Source organism: Podarcis pityusensis (genome assembly GCF_964106645.2).
Source record: "Podarcis pityusensis genome assembly, chromosome: 18".
In the NCBI taxonomy this organism is placed as follows: domain Eukaryota; kingdom Metazoa; phylum Chordata; class Lepidosauria; order Squamata; family Lacertidae; genus Podarcis; species Podarcis pityusensis.
This window is the reverse complement of record NC_138043.1, coordinates 9,264,837-9,284,470: the sequence shown is the minus strand read 5'-3', so window position 1 is coordinate 9,284,470 and position 19,634 is coordinate 9,264,837. Positions and strand designations below refer to the sequence as shown.

Below are 19,634 nucleotides of genomic sequence, written 5' to 3'. Positions count from 1 at the left end.
GCTCAGGACCGCAATACCTCAAGGACCGCCTCTTTCCATATGATCCTACCCGGACCCTGAGATCATCTTCTGAGGCCCTTCTTCGTGTGCCTCCTCCTCAAGAGGTCAGGAGGGTGGCAACACAAGAACGGGGCCTTCTCTGCAGTCGCTCCCCGTCTGTGGAATGCTCTCCCCAGGGAAGTTCACCCAGCGCCTTCATTATACACCTTTGGACATTAGGCGAAAACGTTCCTTTTTGGTTGATTTGATTGACATCCTTTGCCCTTTTAAAATGTGGTTCTTTTTGGGGGTGTTATTGGGTTGTTGTTTTTATTTTGATTATATATCTTCTGGTTTTATATATTAATTTTGTTCTGTGACCCGCCCTGAGACCTCCGCGTATAGGGCAGTATATAGATTCAACAAACAAACAAACAGACAAACAAACAAGTCAGCTTTCTCAGGACCTTTATTTAATATATATATATATATATATATATATATATATATATATATATAAATATATATAATGATATTTATTAAAGGTTTAGAAATTACAAAAAAAAACAACAAGAAATTTAACAGGACATACATTACAATACATAAAAAGAAAAACACAGAAAAACAATACAACAGTACAACAAAAAGAAACAATAACACTAAAACACAGATCCAATATTCCCTATCTTTACCTTTCATTTACTTGTATCATCGACCTCCTTGCACCTCCCTTCTTTGTATTTTAGTTCAATTAATTGTTTCAGCAAATTCTTTCCATCTTACTCAATTTTTGTTCTATAATTTACCTTAACCCAATCTGACCTAATATTTTACACTTTGGCCCATTAACAATCCATTTTTATTTAATTCTTTATAACATTTCTGCTAAAACCATGTAACTTCATTCCAGCATCCTTCTAACATTCATTAATTTTGCTATATTTTTATAAATATATTTTAAATTTTTTCCAATCTTCTTCCACCGACTCTTCTCCCTGGTCTCGGATTCTGCCAGTCATTTCTGCCAGTTCATAGAATCATAGAATCATATAGAATCCTAGAGTTGGAAGAGACCACAAGGGCCATCGAGTCCAACCCCCTGCCAAGCAGGAAACACCATCAGAGCACTCCTGACATATGGTTGTCAAGCCTCTGCTTAAAGACCTCCAAAGAAGGAGACTCCACCACACTCCTTGGCAGCAAATTCCACTGTCGAACAGCTCTTACTGTCAGGAAGTTCTTCCTAATGTTTAGGTGGAATCTTCTTTCTTGTAGTTTGGATCCATTGCTCCGTGTCCGCTTCTCTGGAGCAGCAGAAAACAACCTTTCTCCCTCCTCTTTGTGACATCCTTTTATATATTTGAACATGGCTATCATATCACCCCTTAACCTCCTCTTCTCCAGGCTAAACATGCCCAGCTCCCTTAGCCGTTCCTCATAAGGCATCGTTTCCAGGCCTTTGACCATTTTGGTTGCCCTCCTCTGGACACGTTCCAGTTTGTCAGTGTCCTTCTTGAACTGTGGTGCCCAGAACTGGACACAGTACTCCAGGTGAGGTCTGACCAGAGCAGAATACAGTGGCACTATTACTTCCCTTGATCTAGATGCTATACTCCTATTGATGCAGTCCAGAATTGCATTGGCTTTTTTAGCTGCCGCGTCACACTGTTGGCTCATGTCAAGTTTGTGGTCAACCAAGACTCCTAGATCCTTTTCACATGTACTGCTCTCAAGCCAGATGTCCCCCATCTTGTATTTGTGCCTCTCATTTTTTTTGCCCAAGTGCAATACTTTACATTTCTCCCTGTTAAAATTCATCTTGTTTGTTTTGGCCCAGTTCTCTAATCTGTCAAGGTCGTTTTGAAGTGTGATCCTGTCCTCTGGGGTGTTAGCCACCCCTCCCAGTTTGGTGTCATCTGCAAATCTGATCGGGATGCCCTTGAGTCCATCATCCAAGTCGTTGATAAAGATGTTGAATAAGACTGGGCCCAAGACAGAACCCTGTGGCACCCCACTAGTCACTCTTCTCCAGGATGAAGAGGAACCATTGATGAGCACCCTTTGGGTTCGGTCAGTCAGCCAGTTACAAATCCACTGAGTGGTAGCATAGTCAAGACTTGGTTAACAGAGCGGAGTCTGTAACCTGAAGCGTCTGTAATCCGAGGTATCACTATACACTGGGAAAACGGCTAAATTTCAAATTAATACGAAACCCCACAGCAAGGCATGCTGGGAATCGACTGTTGGCCTGAGGGAGCTGGCAGTGCATGCTGGGAACTAGACTGCAACTGCCACCGCTCAGCAACCTGGACGGCGCCCACGGCGGAGGCTGGCGGGAGTCGCAGGGCCTTTTGAGGGTGGCCCCTTCCCCTCCTCGTCCGCCAGGGACACCAGCGCCTGCAGCCCGTCCAGCTGCACTCTGCACGCTCTCAGAGGCCGGAGAGGCTGGCAGGGGCAGGGCCCCCAGGAGGGAGAGGGGCCCCGGGGGAGATTTGCACTCTGCACGCCCTCAGAGGCCGGAGAGGCTGGCAGGGGCAGGGCCCCCAGGAGGGAGAAGGGCCCCAGGGGAGATTTGCACTCTGCACGCCCTCAGAGGCCGGAGAGGCTGGCAGGGGCAGGGCCCCCAGGAGGGAGAAGGGCCCCAGGGGAGATTTGCACTCTGCACGCCCTCAGAGGCTTTGTAGTCTAAGCTCAGGGGGCTGTCTGAGCCAGCATCTCTCTGGGGGGTGAGGGGTTTCTTCCCACAGTATTCCAGGTGGCGTCTGACCAAGGCAGAATAGAGCTCAGTCTTGTAAGCCACTGGTATTAGTCGCAATAAAAGTAATAATAATCACAACAAGATAGTAATATTAGACTTAGTTAGCAAATATTTATGCTGCTTAACTGTGTGTGCATTGCAATCCCTTATTCATTGTTGTGCATAGTAATTTTAAGTGCATTCTTAATATTACAATCAAGGTGCAATACTTTTAAAATGCATATTTTCTTTAAATATAAACATAGAAGTAAATGAAGCTCCAAATTCATCAGATGATGATCTGTGCCACAAAGGGGGAACCAGGCAGAGGGCCTTTTCAGTGGTGGCGCCCGCCCTGTGGAACGCCCTCCCAGCAGATGTCAAGGAAATAAACAACTATCTGACTTTTAGAAGACATCTGAAGGTAGCCCTGTTCAGGGAAGTTTTTAATGTTTGATGTATTTATTGTGTTTTTATTATTCTATTGGGAGCCCCCCTGAGTGGCTGGGGAAACCAAGCCAGATGGTGGGGTATAAATAAATTGTTGTTGTTGTTAAACTAGACGTAATGAACATTCATATCAGAGTGCCCTCTAAATTGATAGCCATAGTCTTTTATATACTAACCTTTTATGCTCTTCCACATCCGTTTAATGCTCCGAAACCCTTCTTTTAGCTTCTTTTAGACTTTTATATATACTTTGTGTTTCAATACTTTTTAGCTTTACGTTTTACAGATTGGAAATGACTGTACCCCACCCTACTGAATGCTGGACTACTACCATAATAAAGATTTAATTGATTGAAATGAAGTATCCTATAGTAATGCAGTGATTGGACACCAAAATAATATAATACGGGTAATTCATAATGAAATATACAGTTTCCAGATCCTGTACGACCGGCGCTGACACGGACCACAGCTGCGAACCGTGAGGCAGGTGTACTCATACAGTTTGTGTCCCGCGACTGAGGGAAGTGATGGAGGTGATAGTGCGCGTGTCACGTGACTAGTCAGGCCAAATGGCTGCGTCTGCAGTGGAGAAGGCGTTTTGTGTTCTTGAATTGAGCAAAACGGAGTTTGTTGTGCAACGGCATTTTCAGTTGTGATGTGTGTTGTGTGACAAAGGGTGCACACATAGAACATCTGTGACTGTTTCTAAAATACTTTAAACATTCCCCTACAATTCTGTCACAGGTAACATGAGATATATTATATTCTTTTTTATAGTGTGTTGAAACTGTATACTTCATTATGAATCACTCTGTATAACATAACAACATAACAACATAACATAACATAACATAACAACATAATAACATAATATATCGTACTTTTCCGTGTATGAGACGAGTAAAATGGGACCCCCCCCTTTTTCTTAATTTTCAGTTCCCAAAAATAGGGGGTGTCTTATACACGGGGGCATGTTCTACATGGTAAAATACAGTAATATGTAATATAATATAATATAATGTAATATAATATAATAGGAAAAGGTAAAGGGACCCCTGACCATTAGGTCCAGTCGTAGCCGACTCTGGGGTTGCGGCGCTCATCTCACTTTATTGGCCGAGGGAGCCGGCATACAGCTTCTGGGTCATGTGGCCAGCATGCTCATTCTGGCAAACCAGAGCAGTACACGGAAACGCCGTTTACCTTCCCGCCAGATCAGTACCTCTTTATCTACTTGCACTTTGACTTGCTTTCGAACTGCTAGGTTGGTAGGAGCAGGGACCAAACAACGGGAGCTCATCCCGTCGTGGGGATTCAAACTGCCGACCTTCTGATCGGCAAGCCGTAGGTTCTGTGGTTTGACCCACAGCACCACCCGTGTCCCAATGTAATATAATATAATATAATATAATATAATATAATATAATATAATATAATATAATATATAATATACCTCGCCCCAGCTCTCCCCACTTTCCACTGCTGCCTTTCGTGACCCATTGCCTTCCCCAGCTCTCTCTCCCCGCCTCCTTTCACAATGACTCGCCCAGATTGGCGTAGGCGGCCTGCCATTCCCGTGAGCCCCGGAGTTCCCTCTCCCCTCTCTTCCCGCTTGCCTCGCCCGCCCCTAACCCTATCCCTAACCCTGGCCAGTGCAATAAAATTCATTGGATCCCAGTCAAGGCTTGGCTAAGGTCAGCTGCTACTCTTTGGAACAGGGAGCTGAGCTTACACAATACAGAAATTAAACCAACAGACTACGGAAGATGTCTTAAATGAATTTCTCAGTTTATTGATATACAAAGCTTAGGAGAACGAAATGATGTGAAGTGAGCTTATGAATGATAGCGCATAAATGAGGGAAATGGAGCATAGAAAATTGAATACATAGAACTGGCATAACCAAATAGTATTGTTGAATATTAGAATTGATATGGTTAATAGGTAGTCAAGACAAAACAAACTGACTCAAAAACCTAACTAATCTCTCCCTCCAGCCTATCTGGTTGTGAGATAAATATAAGTTCCCAAAACACAAAATTATTAAAAGATCATAGTTTACAAACTAAGGGCAGTAGACCAGGACTCACTGTATTCCTTGGTAAAGCAAGGTAGCAAAACATTTCCTCCCATCTTCCTGTTCATGTGAACAGGACTTCCTAAAACCCAGGCTAAGAATGAACACAATCTCTTTCAGAGATGGAGAATAAATAACATGGAGGAGTAGCTGTGTTTCCTTTATGCACTTCTGGACATCAGGAACATGGACTATTTTAAGAATCAGATGCCCCCTTAATTCCTTGTTGTCAGGTGCTCCTTTGTGTTCAGATCAGGCCTCAGCACAATAATGTAGCACTTGGGAAGGAAGATGCAGCCCAGAAGCCCAGCACTGGAGGCCAACATAGAGAAGATCTGCACGGCCACCATGTACTTGCCCTTGGTGCTCAGGTAGGTGGGAACAAAAGACACCCAAACACTGCAGAAGACCAGCATGCTGAAGGTGATCAGCTTGGCTTCGTTGAAGGAGCCGGGCAGCTTCCTGGCTAGGAAAGCCACCGTGAAGCAGATGGCAGCCAAGAAGCCCAGGTAGCCGAGGGCAACGTAGAACATGGCCACAGACCCTTCGTTGCATTGCAGGATGATCTCTTCCACCTGGGAGCGCATGTCGGGCTCTGGGAATGGGGGAGAAGAGCCCAGCCAGATGGTGCAGACGAGAACTTGCCCCCCAGAAGAGGAGATGACAATGGAGTTGGCCAGACTCTTGCCCAGCCATCTCCTCACCCTGTTCCCGGGCTTTGTGGCCAGGAAGGCCAGCACCACCGTGATGGTCTTTGCCAAGACAGAAGAAACAGCAACTGAGAAGATGATGCTGAAGGCCGTTTGTCGGAGAAGGCAGGTCTCTTTCCTTGGGCGCCCGATGAAGAGGAAGGAGGACAAAAAGGAAAACAGGAGGGAGACGAGCAGGATGTAGGAGAGGTCCCGGTTGTTGGCTTTGACTATGGGAGTTTCCTTGTATTTAATGAAGATTCCCAACACAATGCCTGCTGTTAAGGACAAGCAGAGGGCAACGGAAGCTAAAACCATTCCTAAATGTTCTCCATAAGCCAGGAAGATGATAATCTTGGGGACACATTGATCTCTGTCCTTGTTTGAATGGTGATCTTCTGGGCATTTGGTGCAATGTTCTGCATCTGGGGAAGAGAAAAAGAGTGGCTGCAGCATCACTTACATCCCTAATGATCTGTGCTCTATTATGTTTTGAAGAAATCCTAGAGATTTCTTCCTTATGATCATTCCTTTCAACTCTCTTCCAGGATGTAATGAAGGGGATTAATCCTAAAGAAGTTGAGGAAGGCGCTGCATTCTACAATGTCTGCAGAATTCTCACAAAAAGTGTGTGAGACTGAATTTCTGCCCTGTGTTTACTCTCTCCAGAAATACCTTCCCCCTTGGAGTCACCCACCTTCCTGGGCGGAGAAGGTCCCTTCCGCACACCGAGCACAAGCATAGCAGCAAATGGGCTGTCCTTCTAGAACCACCTTGGCATATCCAGGTCGACATCTTTCTGTACACCTGGAACGAGGCACGGCCTAACCAGAAAGACAAGAAGGTGCAAGAAAGAGGAACAGTTAGGAGTATTTGTGGGTATGTAATTCACTCATAGGGACGTTGGTGGCACTGTGGGTTAAACCACAGAGCCTTGAACTTGCTGATCAGAAGGTCGGCGGTTTGAATCCCCGTGATGGGCTGAACTGCCATTGCTCATTCCCTGCTCCTGCCAACCTAGCAGTTCGAAAGCACGTCAAAGTGCAAGTAGATACATAGGTACCGTTCCATCGGGAAGGTAAACAGCGTTTCCGTGCGCTGCTCTGGTTCACCAGAAGCGGCTTAGTCATGCTGGGCACATGGCTCAGAAGCTGTATGCCGTCTCCCTCGGCCAGTAAAGCGAGATGAGCACCGCAACCCCAGAGTCGGCCCCGACTGGACCTAATGGTCAGGGGTCCCGTTACCTTTACCTTAATTCACACATAGAGTGAATTCAAACGGATCTCTGGAATGTAGCCTTTGACCCCCTCATCAGGGTCCTTTCAACCCCACACTGACCATTGGGGCAACCAGAATATCTTGTTCTTCATAATTAGTTCAGGACAACTGAGGTTTGCACCACAGAACCCTGTTTCCTCTTCTCCGTTTACCTGCTTCCCTGCTTAATAAATCTTCAAAGAAAATGGCAATGGAGTCTGAAATGTGATTTCCCCAAATTTCAGGATTCTGATAATCTCTCAACCGCTAATTAAGACACATTTAATATTACTTTTCCAAATAGTGGTTTCCCTCTGTTCTTGAGGCATGCAAGGTTTCCTCTTGTTGCTGATCTATTTCCCTAGTTATTTCTAGTTCATATGCCATTCCTTAACATTAACCTTATATTACAATAGGGTTTTTTAGAAAAACTTATCATCCTTCACCAACAGCTGTGCACTTCTTAATTCCTGCACGTACAATAGTTTAACATTTGCAACATCTACAAGTGAGCATACTCCACAAATTTAAAAAATCCACAATAAATCAGTAATTATCATTTCAAAAATAAATTGCTTTCCATCCTTCTGCATGTATGAAAACCCAATTGTTCACTTTTACTAGGTGTTTTCCCTTTTCTTCTACGTAGTCCATTCGGTTAAACATTCTGTCCAGAATTCTTAAATTCTCAGTCTGGTTCGGAAATAGATGGTGTCTTCTCTGAGGACCTCTGGGCTCTATCCTTTCTTTGAGCACCTCAAATTCCCCTCCTATCTCAGCTGCTGTGGAAAGAAGGAGTGGTGGTTGCAGCTGTTATTGGACGGTCAAGACATCATTGATCAACCTGATATAGTCATTTTGCAGCAGTTGTTCAAGGAAAAATATATTCAGGATCTCCTAGCCTCCCTTCTCTGTGATTCCCCTTACCTTGTTGAATTTCTTGGGCCACTCAATAGCTTCTGGGTTAATGGTGAACTTTATGCTAGCAGACGGCTCTCTCCTTATATTCCCAATTTTCACAAGGTCACAAGACTTATTGGGAGACATCACCCAGTTCATAATATCGAAGTCTCCTGGCAGCTCCCAGTTCTCATCCAAGCACAGCCTGCCTCTGGAAGTATTCAGATACTGGATTTCTCTCAAGAAAGGGTGAAGCTGGAATGACAGGGGAAAGCACCAGCACTGAGAAACCTTGAAGCCAAGATGGATATCTCAGTCCTACTCACTTCAACCTCTTATGATTTGGGGCCTGCGTGTATCTCATGTAGACTGGAATTCCTATTCAGCCATTTCTATTACTACAGACCCTGCAAGTGTCCCAGTTTTCCAGGGACATCCCTGAATTAGAGACAGTTTTTCATTTGATCCTGGAATTTCCCACTTTTCCTTAGAATGTCCCTATTTTCATTTGAGAAATGTTGGTGGATGTGGAATTATCCAACCCACAAGCTGTCCAATCCTATATCGGGAATTTTTAAATGTTTAATATTTTAGTATGAATTTCTTTATTTTGGGAGCTGCCCAGAGTGAGGAGGCAACTGAAGAAGATGTATAAACAGTGCTATTTTTCTAGAAAGGAAGGTGCCGGAACTCACCATGAACACCTCCCTCTGAGAATGGCAATGGCACCCACCTGAAAGGTGTCAAAACTGAGTTCCAGCGAGTTCCCCTCTGAAAAAAAGCCCTGGGTATAAGCAGTAAAGGACGCAGGTGGCGCTGTGGGTTAAACCACAGAGCCTAGGACTTGCTGATCAGAAGGTTGGCGGTTCGAAGCTGTACGCCGGCTCCCTCGGCCAATAAAGCGAGATGAGCGCCGCAACCCCAGAGTCGGCAACGACTGGACCTAATGGTCAGGGGTCCCTTTACCTTTATAAGCAGTAGCATTATCATTATGGAATGGGCCGTCTCTATTTTCAACAGAGTTGAATACCAATGTTGGGCGGTATGCTACTTTTGCTAATACTAATAGTAACTATGATATTTTGCAGGTTTATCCACAGTCAAGATCAGCATCTGTGTGGACTGCAGTTTGCAAAAAAGGGGAAGGAAATACCTGCCACGGCTGTATCCTTGCGTGTCCCCATTGCTCTCCTTCCTCCACCATCAGCCTCCTCTTGGATCTCGATGAAAGCGAAGCATGCAAGGCCTGAGCCACAGCGTGAACATTGAGGTAAGTGCCATAGCTGTCTAGAAACAGGACTCTCTCAGGCCCCCATTGGGATAATGGCTCCAGTTTCTCCTCCTCTTTGCATCTTATCCTGCCTTTCACGGACAACGAATGCTTTGAATATGAACAGTGAAACGCTTCATCCAAAGAATCCACAAGATTGGACGGTGATTTATAGTTGTCACCTTTGAAAACATTTGAATCAGCTAATAAATGTGGGAAATTGTTGGCCTGGCAAATGAAAAAAAGACAAAAATTAAATACTATTACAAACTTAGAAGTGGAAGGAAAGAATATACACAACCCAATTGAGATTAGAAACTGTTTCCAGAGGTATTTTAAACAATTATATATGCAAGGGCCACAGAAAGAAATGGACATAGACCGATTTTTGAAGACAAATGGACTACAAAAAATCTCTCAAGAAAGTAAATTAATGCTGAACTATAAAATATCTGAATAGGAAGTGGAAGGTGCCATTCAAAATATGCAATTGGGCAAATCTCCAGGACCGGATGGGCTGACTTCTAGATATTATAGATCTTTGAAAGAGTGGTTATTGCAACCTTTGAAGGAAGTCTGCAATGAAATTTTGGAAGGGAAAAGGGCACCAGAGTCATGGAAAGAGGCGTACATTACACTTATACCTAAAACAGAGACTGAAAAGACTCAGCTCAAGAACTACCGCCCTATATCGTTACTTAATGTGGATTACAAAATTTTTGCAGACATTTTGGCCAAGAGATTGAAAAAAGTATTGATGGAAGAGATTCATAAAGATCAAGCGGGCTTTCTCCCGGGAAGACACTTGTCTGACAATTTGAGGAATATAATTGACATTTTGGAAAAACTAGAAGTGAATATTAACACTAAAGCAGTTCTGATATTTGTGGATGCGGAGAAAGCTTTTGACAATATCTCTTGGAGCTTTTTGAAGAAGAACCTACAGGGGATGGGGGTAGGCCAAGGTTTTGAAAATGGTATAGGTGCAATATACTCTGAACAAAAGGATAAATTAATTGTAAATAATGTGGTGACGGAAGAATTTAAGATAGAAAAAGGGACACGACAGGGGTGCCCAATTTCCCCACTGCTTTTTATATCGGTCCTGGAGGTTTTGCTGAATATGATTAGAAGGGACCGGTTGGTTAAAGGTATACAGGTCGGAGCCAAACAGTACAAACTGAGAGCATTTGCAGATGACTTAGTATTGACGTTACAGGAGCCAGAATCTAGCACTAAAAGGGTTTTAGAATTAATTCAAGAATTTGGTCAAGTGGCAGAATTTAAACTGAACAAGCTAAAAACTAAGGTTTTAGAGAAAAATTTAACTCCGATTGAAAGAGAGAGGTTTCAGAATGAGACAGGTCTGACTGTGGTTAAGAAAGTGAAATATCTGGGGATTAATATGACAGCTAAAAATGGGAACTTATTTAAAGATAATTATGAAAAATGTTGGACGGAAGTGAAAAAAGATTTAGAAATCTGGTCAAATTTGAAGCTTTCACTGCTGGGCCGTATTGCTGCGATAAAAATGAATGTATTGCCTAGAATGTTGTTTTTGTTTCAGACATTGCAAATTGTGGACAAGATGGATTGTTTCAAGAAGTGGCAGAGAGATATTTCTAGATTTGTCTGGCAGGGCAAGAAGCCCAGAATAAAATTTAAGATATTAACTGATGCAAAGGAAAGAGGTGGATTTGCCCTGCCAGACTTTAAACTTTATTATGAATCAGCAGCTTTTTGCTGGTTGAAAGAATGGCTACTTCTTGAAAATACAGACATTTTGGATTTGGAAGGTTTCAACAATGTATTTGGATGGCATGCATATTTATGGTACGATAAGGTCAAAGCACATAAAGCATTTAAAAATCATATTGTCAGGAAAGCACTGTTTAATGTTTGGATAAGATATAAGGATTTGCTAGAAAATAAAACCCCAAGGTGGCTGTCACCAATGGAAGCGAAAGCTCTGAAAAGGCTCAATATGGAGGCCAAATGGCCGAAATATTGGGAAATTTTGGAACAAGAAGGAGACAAATTGAAATTGCAGAGTTTCAAGAAACTAAAAAATAAAGTGAGAGATTGGCTTCATTATTACCAGATAATGGAGGCATATAATCTGGATAAGAAAATTGGCTTTCAGGTGGAAAAATCAAAATTAGAAACAGAACTGTTAGAACCCAAAACTAAAAATTTGTCAAGAATGTATAACTTGGTGTTGAAATGGAATACTCAGGATGAAACGGTGAAATCTGCTATGATTAAATGGGCACAAGATGTTGGACATAATATTATGTTTGCTGACTGGGAACAGTTATGGACCACAGGTATGAAGTTTATGGCATGCAATGCCCTAAGAGAGAATATTATGAAAATGATATACAGGTGGTACATGACCCCAGTCAAGCTTGCAAAAATCTATCATTTGCCCGATAATAAATGCTGGAAATGTAAAGAAACTGAAGGTACATTCTTTCACCTTTGGTGGACGTGCCCAAGGATTAAGGCTTTCTGGGAAATGATATATAATGAACTGAAAAAGGTATTTAAATATACCTTCTTGAAGAAACCAGAGGCCTTTCTTCTGGGCATTGTCGGCCAATTGGTGCCAAAGAAGGACAGAACTTTTTTTATGTATGCTACAACAGCAGCAAGAATACTCATTGCAAAGTATTGGAAGACACAAGATCTACCAACTTTGGAAGAATGGCAGATGAAGGTAATGGACTATATGGAATTGGCAGAAATGACTGGCAGAATCCGAGACCAGGGAGAAGAGTCGGTGGAAGAAGATTGGAAGAAATTTAAAGACTATTTACAGAAATAATGTAAAATTAATGAATGATAGAATGATGTTGGATAGTAACTAAGTGGTTTCTAGCTGTAATGCTTTAAGAGAATATGAAAAAAAGGCTTATAAATGGGTTAAAATCTAATGGTAAGGATTTGCTGAACCAATAAATTGGAGTGGAATACAAAAAAGGGAGGTATGAGGAGGTCCGGGAAACAAGTTAAAGGAAAATAAGTAACTGGAAATATGTGTGTTTTTAATTGTTTTTATTTTGTATTTTTCTCTTTTCTTTTTCATTTTTGTTGTAATATTTCAAAAAACCTAATAAATATCTTTTTTAAAAAAATATAGTTGTCACCTTTGCTGCTCCTTATTCCGGTCTGAATTGCAAAGGACAGAGAACCATGGAGGTACTGGAAGTCATTTGGAGAGATGTAATAGCCAGTTCCGACTTCTGGCAAAGCTGTTGTGATCCAGACTTTTGCCCCTATTTCCTTCTCATATACTATGTTTATTGCCAGGAGTAGCATGATGCCCATTGCATTGGTTACATAGTAAAAAAATACCCCAACTTGTCTCCATAGGAAAAAAGGTTCCCCAGGCCTGATAAATTGATTTAGATCATTTTCTGGTACTCTTTTTGATAAAGCAATGCAGATCCCTTTGCTGAGCATCAGAGGTTTCACAGCGCTCACAAATCTTTCTCCACTGTCATTGTCTGGAGTGCAGAGGCCAATCCACGTCCATCCAAAATGCAGGAGCAATTCAACAATCCCCTGGTACTGACTTTCCTCTTTGGGAGTCATCCGGTAGACAAAAGGGAACAGGGTTTTACCTTCGAGAACCTGGGCAGTGAAGCCATAACTGATCTAGCAAGGAAAGCAAAAGATCAGCAATTTATTTTACTTTCATCATAACGGGTATTTAAACATATGAAATGTCTGATATCTATCTAAATCTCTGCTGGCTGAGGCTGATGGGAGTTTTTGTCTGAAACATCTGGAGGTGTCAAGTTGGTGAAGGCTCAGTTTTGAAAAAGGGATGTTGGATCCATAGCTCAGGATTTCCCCTTTTAAAAAATATCCCCACTTGACCCCTCCAAAGAGAAAATAGAATTTTACGCAGTTGAAATTCTATGTCCTTCCATGCTCTTCCACTACTTACCTGAGGGATTTTGTAGATGTCTGACACGGCTGAAATCACTCTTGAGATGAAAGTGTTGCTTCTTTCAAGAATAGCCAGCAGGTGATTCTGTTCTCCACATTGATAATTGGGAACATTGCATCCACTGCCTGCAAGCAGCTCTAGCATGGCGTCCGAAGTCATCTTTGCATCTAAATAGTTCTCATAGAGGTTGTAGCCCAGAGTAATGTTGGGTAAGAGGCTGACATCCTGGTTGATCTCTTGGATGGTGAGCGGGAAAGACAACATGTACGAATAGAGCCTAGGTGACCCCCTGCAACAAATGAATCCTTTTAAAAGAGTGAAACTGATATTCATATGATGGGGGGGGGGGGACATTATATGATCCAAAAAGATTAGTATTTATTGATTAATCCTATTGCATTAATATCAAACCATTTACAGTCTAGTATAGAATAAAAATAAATAGAATAAAGACATGCTGGCCACATGACCCGGAAGCTGTACGCCGGCTCCCTCGGCCAATAAAGCGAGATGAACGCCGCAACTCCAGAGTCGGCCATGACTGGACCTAATGGTCAGGGGTCCCTTTACCTTTACCTATAGAATACAAATTTGCAGATCTCTACTCCATGACCGGAGCTTTGATGCAAACAGCACACAGAGCTGTTCAACAGTGGAACAGACTCCCTCCGAAGGTGACCATGTGTCATGGATGCTTCAGGTGAGATTCCTCTGGGTTCCTTCCATCTCTACAACTCCATGATTCTATTCTACTGTGGTTCTATGAGTAAGAAATGCAGGCACCCCTCAAAATGTGTGCTATACTGGGAAGTTGCTTCAAAGCCTGCTTTTCCTGCATTGGTCTTTGGCTTCTTCCAAGGGGCTAGACTATAGGTAGATAAGAGACAATTTTATTGAAGGAGGGGAAGCACCAAATACCTCCGTCCCCTTTTAGTTACAATTGAGGTCTCGTGGCTTTCAGGTTTGAGTGCGTGGTAAAACCTATAATTTTGCACATGTTTTTCATCAGTGACTCCACCAATGAGGACACACCCTGATCTGTGTTATTCCATATAATCATTTTATTTGAAGCATATCATTCCTGCTCTTCCCCCATAGAAATACAAGCATTTTCAAGAGTTTCTTAAAACGCTTCTAATTTTTTGAAAAAAACAGTGACAGAAAGGGAAAAGTGCTGGGATTGGAGGAGGAAACCTTTAATGTAGCTCAGACAGATTTCCCCATGGTGGGCTGTAGGCCTCCTGTTCCATCGTGTTAATAGAACTGTGATAAGGTTGGGATAGGAAACAGGTACCTATGGATTCCAAGTGAAGAAACATCAAACATCTCACTACTTAGAAATGAGGCCAGTTGTTTGTGTGTGAGAAAAAGGAATAATTCCTTTTCACATTTTAGAGACCTGACTCCATGAAAAGGAAGTCTCCTGATTCATATTATTTATCATTTCAATTAAAGCACATCTTTCCTGCTCTTCAGCCCCCAAACGTCACCCAGAGGATCTTAAAATTCCATTTGTAAAACTGTAACATGGAATAATATAGAATGAAACCTTTGAGCCTTGGAAATTGCCTGAGTTTCATGGCATCCTGCAGGTGGGGAAATTCAGTGCATCCTTTTGACCCCTGACCAGATTCATTGGCATCCTTGCATTCTACTAAAAGCAACACAGAATCAAAGGTAGGAGAGTGTTTCACTAAGGAAGACCCAGAGAACATGGAAATAGGAGAGGTTTGTGTGGAATCTTTTAGTAGACCCCCCCCCAGCTCCCATCACCCCCAACCAGCAAGCCCAATGGTTAAGGGCAGGGTAGTCCTCCAACACCAGCCATTAGCTCCCCAGCCGTGAGAAAGGAGCTATTTCCTTGATAAATAGGAACCACTAGAAGGACTGGAGGACCATGAAACGGTGAAGTACATACTTTTCAATCCTAGCGAAGGGTGTCTGAGAAAAGACGTATGGAGTTTCCTTATAAAAGCGTTTTGGAGAGATGATCCCACTGATGAGAAAGTGTCCAAGCCGGTAGTAATTGCGAGCATCCGTTTGATCCCTGACCAGATTCAAGGGGCATTTCGCCTTGTGGTTCCTGCAGACTCCAAAGGGCATCATGAGCAGCAGAAGCAGCAACAGAAGGAGCAGGGATCTCATTCTGGCTCTGCCTCCTCCTCCTCCTCTTACCTGCCAATGAGGCAAAGCAGAAGAACCCAAAGACTCTTGCAAGGCCAGACTGGGTGGGCTTTCCCAATCTGGGTGGTTTTCAACTCTACCTTCAGAGCTGGGAAGCACAAGGCAGGCACACCCCTCTTTCACCAGCTCTGCATCTTGACTCAGTCTGTCTCCAACACAGGAAATAATCTCTGCACTAACTTTTTCTTTCCCAGTCGCAGCACAATTAATATATTCATGCTACTTTCTGAGGCTGATGTAACCTCCAGAAATATCTCCTGAGCATTTAGAAGATGAGATCACTATAATTTTGATTATTCCAAGTGGAATAAGTTTCATCACACTAACTTTCTGGAGTCTTGAACAGCTCAGGCAGCAGGTGCAGAGCTGGAGAAAAACATGATGATGAAAAGTCAAAAGGTGTTTTTGGGAATTGGAAGTTTGGCCTGAACTTTGCTCCCAAGGACCAACGAAGAGCCCTGCATCTGCATCCGACCATGGACTCTCCTTCCTTGGAGGTTTTTAAGTTTGGATGGCTAGTTGTTAGGGATGCTTTAGAGAGCCAGTGTGGTGTAGTGGTTAAGAGCGGTGGACTCGTAATCTGGGGAACCGGGTTTGCTTCCCCGCTCCTCCACCTGCAGCTGCTGGGTGACCTTGGGCTAGTCACACTTCTCTGAAGTCTCTCAGCCCCACTCACCTCACAGAGTGTTTGTTGTGGGGAAGGAAGGAAAAGGAGATTGTTAGCCGCTTTGAGACTCCTTAGGGTAGTGATAAAGCGGGATATCAAATCCAAACTCTTCTCCTTCTTCTAGTTGGCCACTTTGGATGGATTTGATTCCTGCCGCTCCCTTCTGGTTCTCCCCCTGAAGGGAAGTAGCGCCTTGGTGGTTTTGAAGCAACTTCAAGTGAATTTCCACCCCATCTTTGAAAGGCTTCTCCAACAGAGGGAAGCTCTCTGGGGTTGGTGGAGGGGAGAAAGGTTGCTCTGAGCCTAAGGCTCTCCCTTCCCCTTTGACATGTTCTGCGGAAGGACAGCTTCTGTTTCACATGGCGCCAACTTGCTCCTCATCTTTGAGCAGAAGCTTCTCTACTCATAAACAAATTGTGTGCGCAGAAGCCAGGCTAGCATTCTAGCAGCTTTGTTATTCTTTATCAAGATATTTATTAATATTTATTTACTTTCTTACTTAATTATTTAATCTTTCATAAATTCCATGCACTATTTTGGCCAATCACCCCTAGAGCGCTTTACATCAAGATAAGTCAGGATGATCATAACAAAGTTTACAGTCCTACTTTAGAACATTCCAAAAGTTAAAATAATAATAAACAGAATCAAATTACCTCAACTTCCTAAGAATCTGGGTGGATGCTTTCTTTATTACATTTTTAAAAAAAACTTTAAAAATTATTAAGTCTCCACAGATATTCCAATCACTTGTCTTCGTATAAAGTTTAAACAAACAAAGAAAAACCCCACACAATTTCTTCTTGACTTCCCACCCCCCCTTCTCTATGTTTGTTTTTATTACTTCTTTTTATCAGAATTTTTTAAAAACATGTTTTTATTATCAAAGCCCCAATGACGTATTTCAGTAATCCGCTGCTTATATTTCAAATCCTGCCTTTGACTTCATGTATGGATGATAGTTTGACAAATAAGATATCAATGGTCTCCATTCTTCCTGAAAAGATTCATCCTCATGTCCTCTTAGTTTAGCAGGTAATTTCACCATTTCAGCATATTCCCCCAGTTTCATAAGCGAATCCTCCCTCTCTCCACTTCTGTGCATATAAAGTTCTAGCTGCTGTGGTTGCATACATGAATAACCCAGTCAGCTTTCTCGGGGCCTTTAATTATTAAATTTATATAGGAGCCTTCATTGGATTGCTACAGGTTGAACTGCTATAAGAATAAGTGTTTAGTAAACTTTCTACTAGTCTGGAGAGATGAAAGTCTAAGTAGGATGCAATCTTGGCTAATGAATCTAAATGCTTCATCAGTGGCTGTTCTGTCAATTATTTTCACTTCCCATCTGATCTTGGTTTTGCTCTATAAATGGGGACCTGAATGGGAGGAACCAGAGTTGGAGGAGGAGGCCTCTCGCTCTTCCTTCCTGACTGAGCATAAGATGCCTCCTCTGAAAAGGTTTGGCAGGCAGGGAATCCAACTATTTGGCATGGTCTCATTTCTTCCCTCCAATGCTGAAATTGTTGCTTGCTCACTCTTCATCTGGTGATCCACTCAACATCAGTGCACAAGGTGTCAGATCCAGGCAATGGAATCTGAAATGTGATTTCCCCAAATTTCAGAATTCGAATAATCTCTCAACCACAAATTAAGACCAATTTAATACGAATTGGTTCCCTTCCCTCTGTTATGAGGGATGACAGGAGAGGTTAGGAGATTATTGAAGGCCAGAAATTCTGCTTTTAGAACTGGGGGGACCGGGTATTGTATGGCATAGAAAGAGCGAACTTGAAGAGGGGTATCAGGAAAGCAAAAGTGGAGTACAGAGGAAAAATTGAGGACCGTCTGAGAAATCATGATACTAGACAAATGTGGCAGGGAGTCCAACATCTGATTGGTTATAAATCAAGGAATTCATCAGTGGTAGAGAGTACTGCTTCCTTGGTGGGAGAGCTGAATACCTTCTTTGCCCGATTTGAGGTGACACCAACAGTGACTCCAACAGGGATGCCAGAGCTATTGGCGTCACTACCTACAGGAAATGCTGCCAGGGTGGAAGAGGGAGAAGTGAGGCAAATATTAAAGGAGGTAAACACGAGGAAGGCTATGGGCCCGGATGAGGAGATTTCACCCCTCCCATACCCAAGAATCTCCTGATGATCTCCTGATGGTCTCTGCTGACTCTCCAGAGAGGAGGAGGCGTGTCCTGCCTATCTACTTATTCTGCCCAGCAACATATCTGTGTGTGTGTGAGAGAGAGAGTCAGTCAGTCAGTGTATCGGAGAAAGTGAGAGTGTTAGAGATCCTAGAGATAAGATTGCTGTTAGAGCAGCTGCAGACTCTCAGTGTAGCATTGATTTATGCTCAGAATATTCAGCTCTGTATATAGTTTTGTATCATAGTTGTAGTTACAGAATAAAAGGAAGATATTCTACAGAGCTGCTCTCCGAGTGGTTTATACTCTGCAAGACTCTGCAAAACTCTGCTGCGCAACGACTGTATTATTGAGACAGTGAATCCGGTGCTCTCAGCTCTGAGCTGTGAGTCCACAGCACTGTGACCTGTTCCTGTGAGAAGGAGGTCTCTGGCGGTGCTACCCAGCTCGCCCAGCCCAGTCGGGGTTGAGGTTCATGAGTCCAGTTGGTGCACTGGCTCTAGGGCGATGCTGACATCGGTTATGGGCCCAGTCGTTGTTCCAGTCGTCTGACCTGACGTTGTTCCAGTCATCCCAGTCGTCCCAGTCGTCCCAGTTGCCAGAGGTTTCTGTTGCTGATTGCCGGACGGTGGAACGGACGCTGCATGCTGGACTGATTTGCGGTGCCCAGAAGCAGAGCTGTTTTGGAGCAGAGTGTTCAAGCTGCCGCTGTTGCTGTTGCTGCTGCTTGATTTATGGAGGTATGTTGCTGACTGCCAAAGGAAGAAGATAGCATCCCTGTTTGCCTGTTAATTGCGCTCTGAGTGGGAGAGAGAGTGGCTGAGGGAGTCAAGGCTTTATCTGTGTTGCACGAGGGAAGTGTCTTGCTCTAAGTAATAGCAGACATGGCCTGTGCACATTCTGGCCAGATGGCTCTGTCCTTTCCTCTCCTCACGCCTGAAACCTATGCAGTTTGGCAAGTAAAGATGAAAGCGCTTTTACAGAGGGAAAAGCTATTTCACACGATAGAAGATGACCCTCCCGATGAGGATGCAGATGATTGGCCTGAGTGGCATGCTGCAGATATGAAAGCCCGAGGGACAATTATTTTGAGTGTTTCAGACCACTTGCTGGTGAACTTAGAGGGTCAAGAGACTGCACAAGCTGTTTGGCATAAGTTGAGAGATATGCATCTGAGGCAGAATGCTGGTTCCAGTGTGATTTTCTCTAAGAAGCTGTGCAGGCTGCAGTTGGAGAAAGGTGGTGATTTGCCTAGCCATCTATCTCAATTAAAGCGTCTCAGACAGGACCTTGTTCAGCGAGACC

At 43.2% G+C, this 19,634-nt stretch overlaps 2 protein-coding genes across 3 annotated transcripts in view; both read right to left on the bottom strand.

Annotated features, from left to right (window-relative positions):
• Positions 1 to 19,634, bottom strand: part of LOC308467150 (vomeronasal type-2 receptor 26-like) — a gene marked incomplete at its 3' end in the record, with an annotated part of 68,261 nt that overhangs the window by 38,585 nt on the left and 10,042 nt on the right. The window lies entirely within an intron of this gene.
• LOC308467280 (vomeronasal type-2 receptor 26-like) lies at positions 4,941 to 18,287 on the bottom strand. Of its 2 annotated transcripts, none has more exons than XM_080988835.1 (7): positions 15,826 to 18,287; positions 13,318 to 13,609; positions 12,512 to 13,022; positions 9,246 to 9,544; positions 8,120 to 8,347; positions 6,633 to 6,759; positions 4,941 to 6,360 (listed from the first exon to the last, which is right to left on the bottom strand). In XM_080988835.1, exons 2-7 carry the CDS (start codon positions 13,582 to 13,584, stop codon positions 5,462 to 5,464), a joined length of 2,331 nt encoding a protein of 776 aa, XP_080844961.1. In that variant the 5' UTR covers positions 13,585 to 13,609; positions 15,826 to 18,287; the 3' UTR covers positions 4,941 to 5,461. The 2 variants fall into 2 exon arrangements, with proteins under 2 accessions (XP_080844961.1, XP_080844960.1); XM_080988834.1 differs by lacking the exon at positions 15,826 to 18,287 and adding an exon at positions 15,239 to 15,800.

Excerpts from the sequence above, each read along its gene's own strand:
- LOC308467280 (XM_080988834.1), bottom strand. The coding sequence starts at position 15,465 with ATGAGATCCCTGCTCCTTCTGTTGCTGCTTCTGCTGCTCATGATGCCC. Across the intron at positions 8,348-9,245 it reads CAAGGATACAGCCGTGGCAG|CTTCACCCTTTCTTGAGAGA; the intron begins GTATTTCCTTCC and ends CTGTCATTCCAG. Across the intron at positions 6,361-6,632 it reads GACCTTCTCCGCCCAGGAAG|ATGCAGAACATTGCACCAAA; the intron begins GTGGGTGACTCC and ends TCTCTTCCCCAG.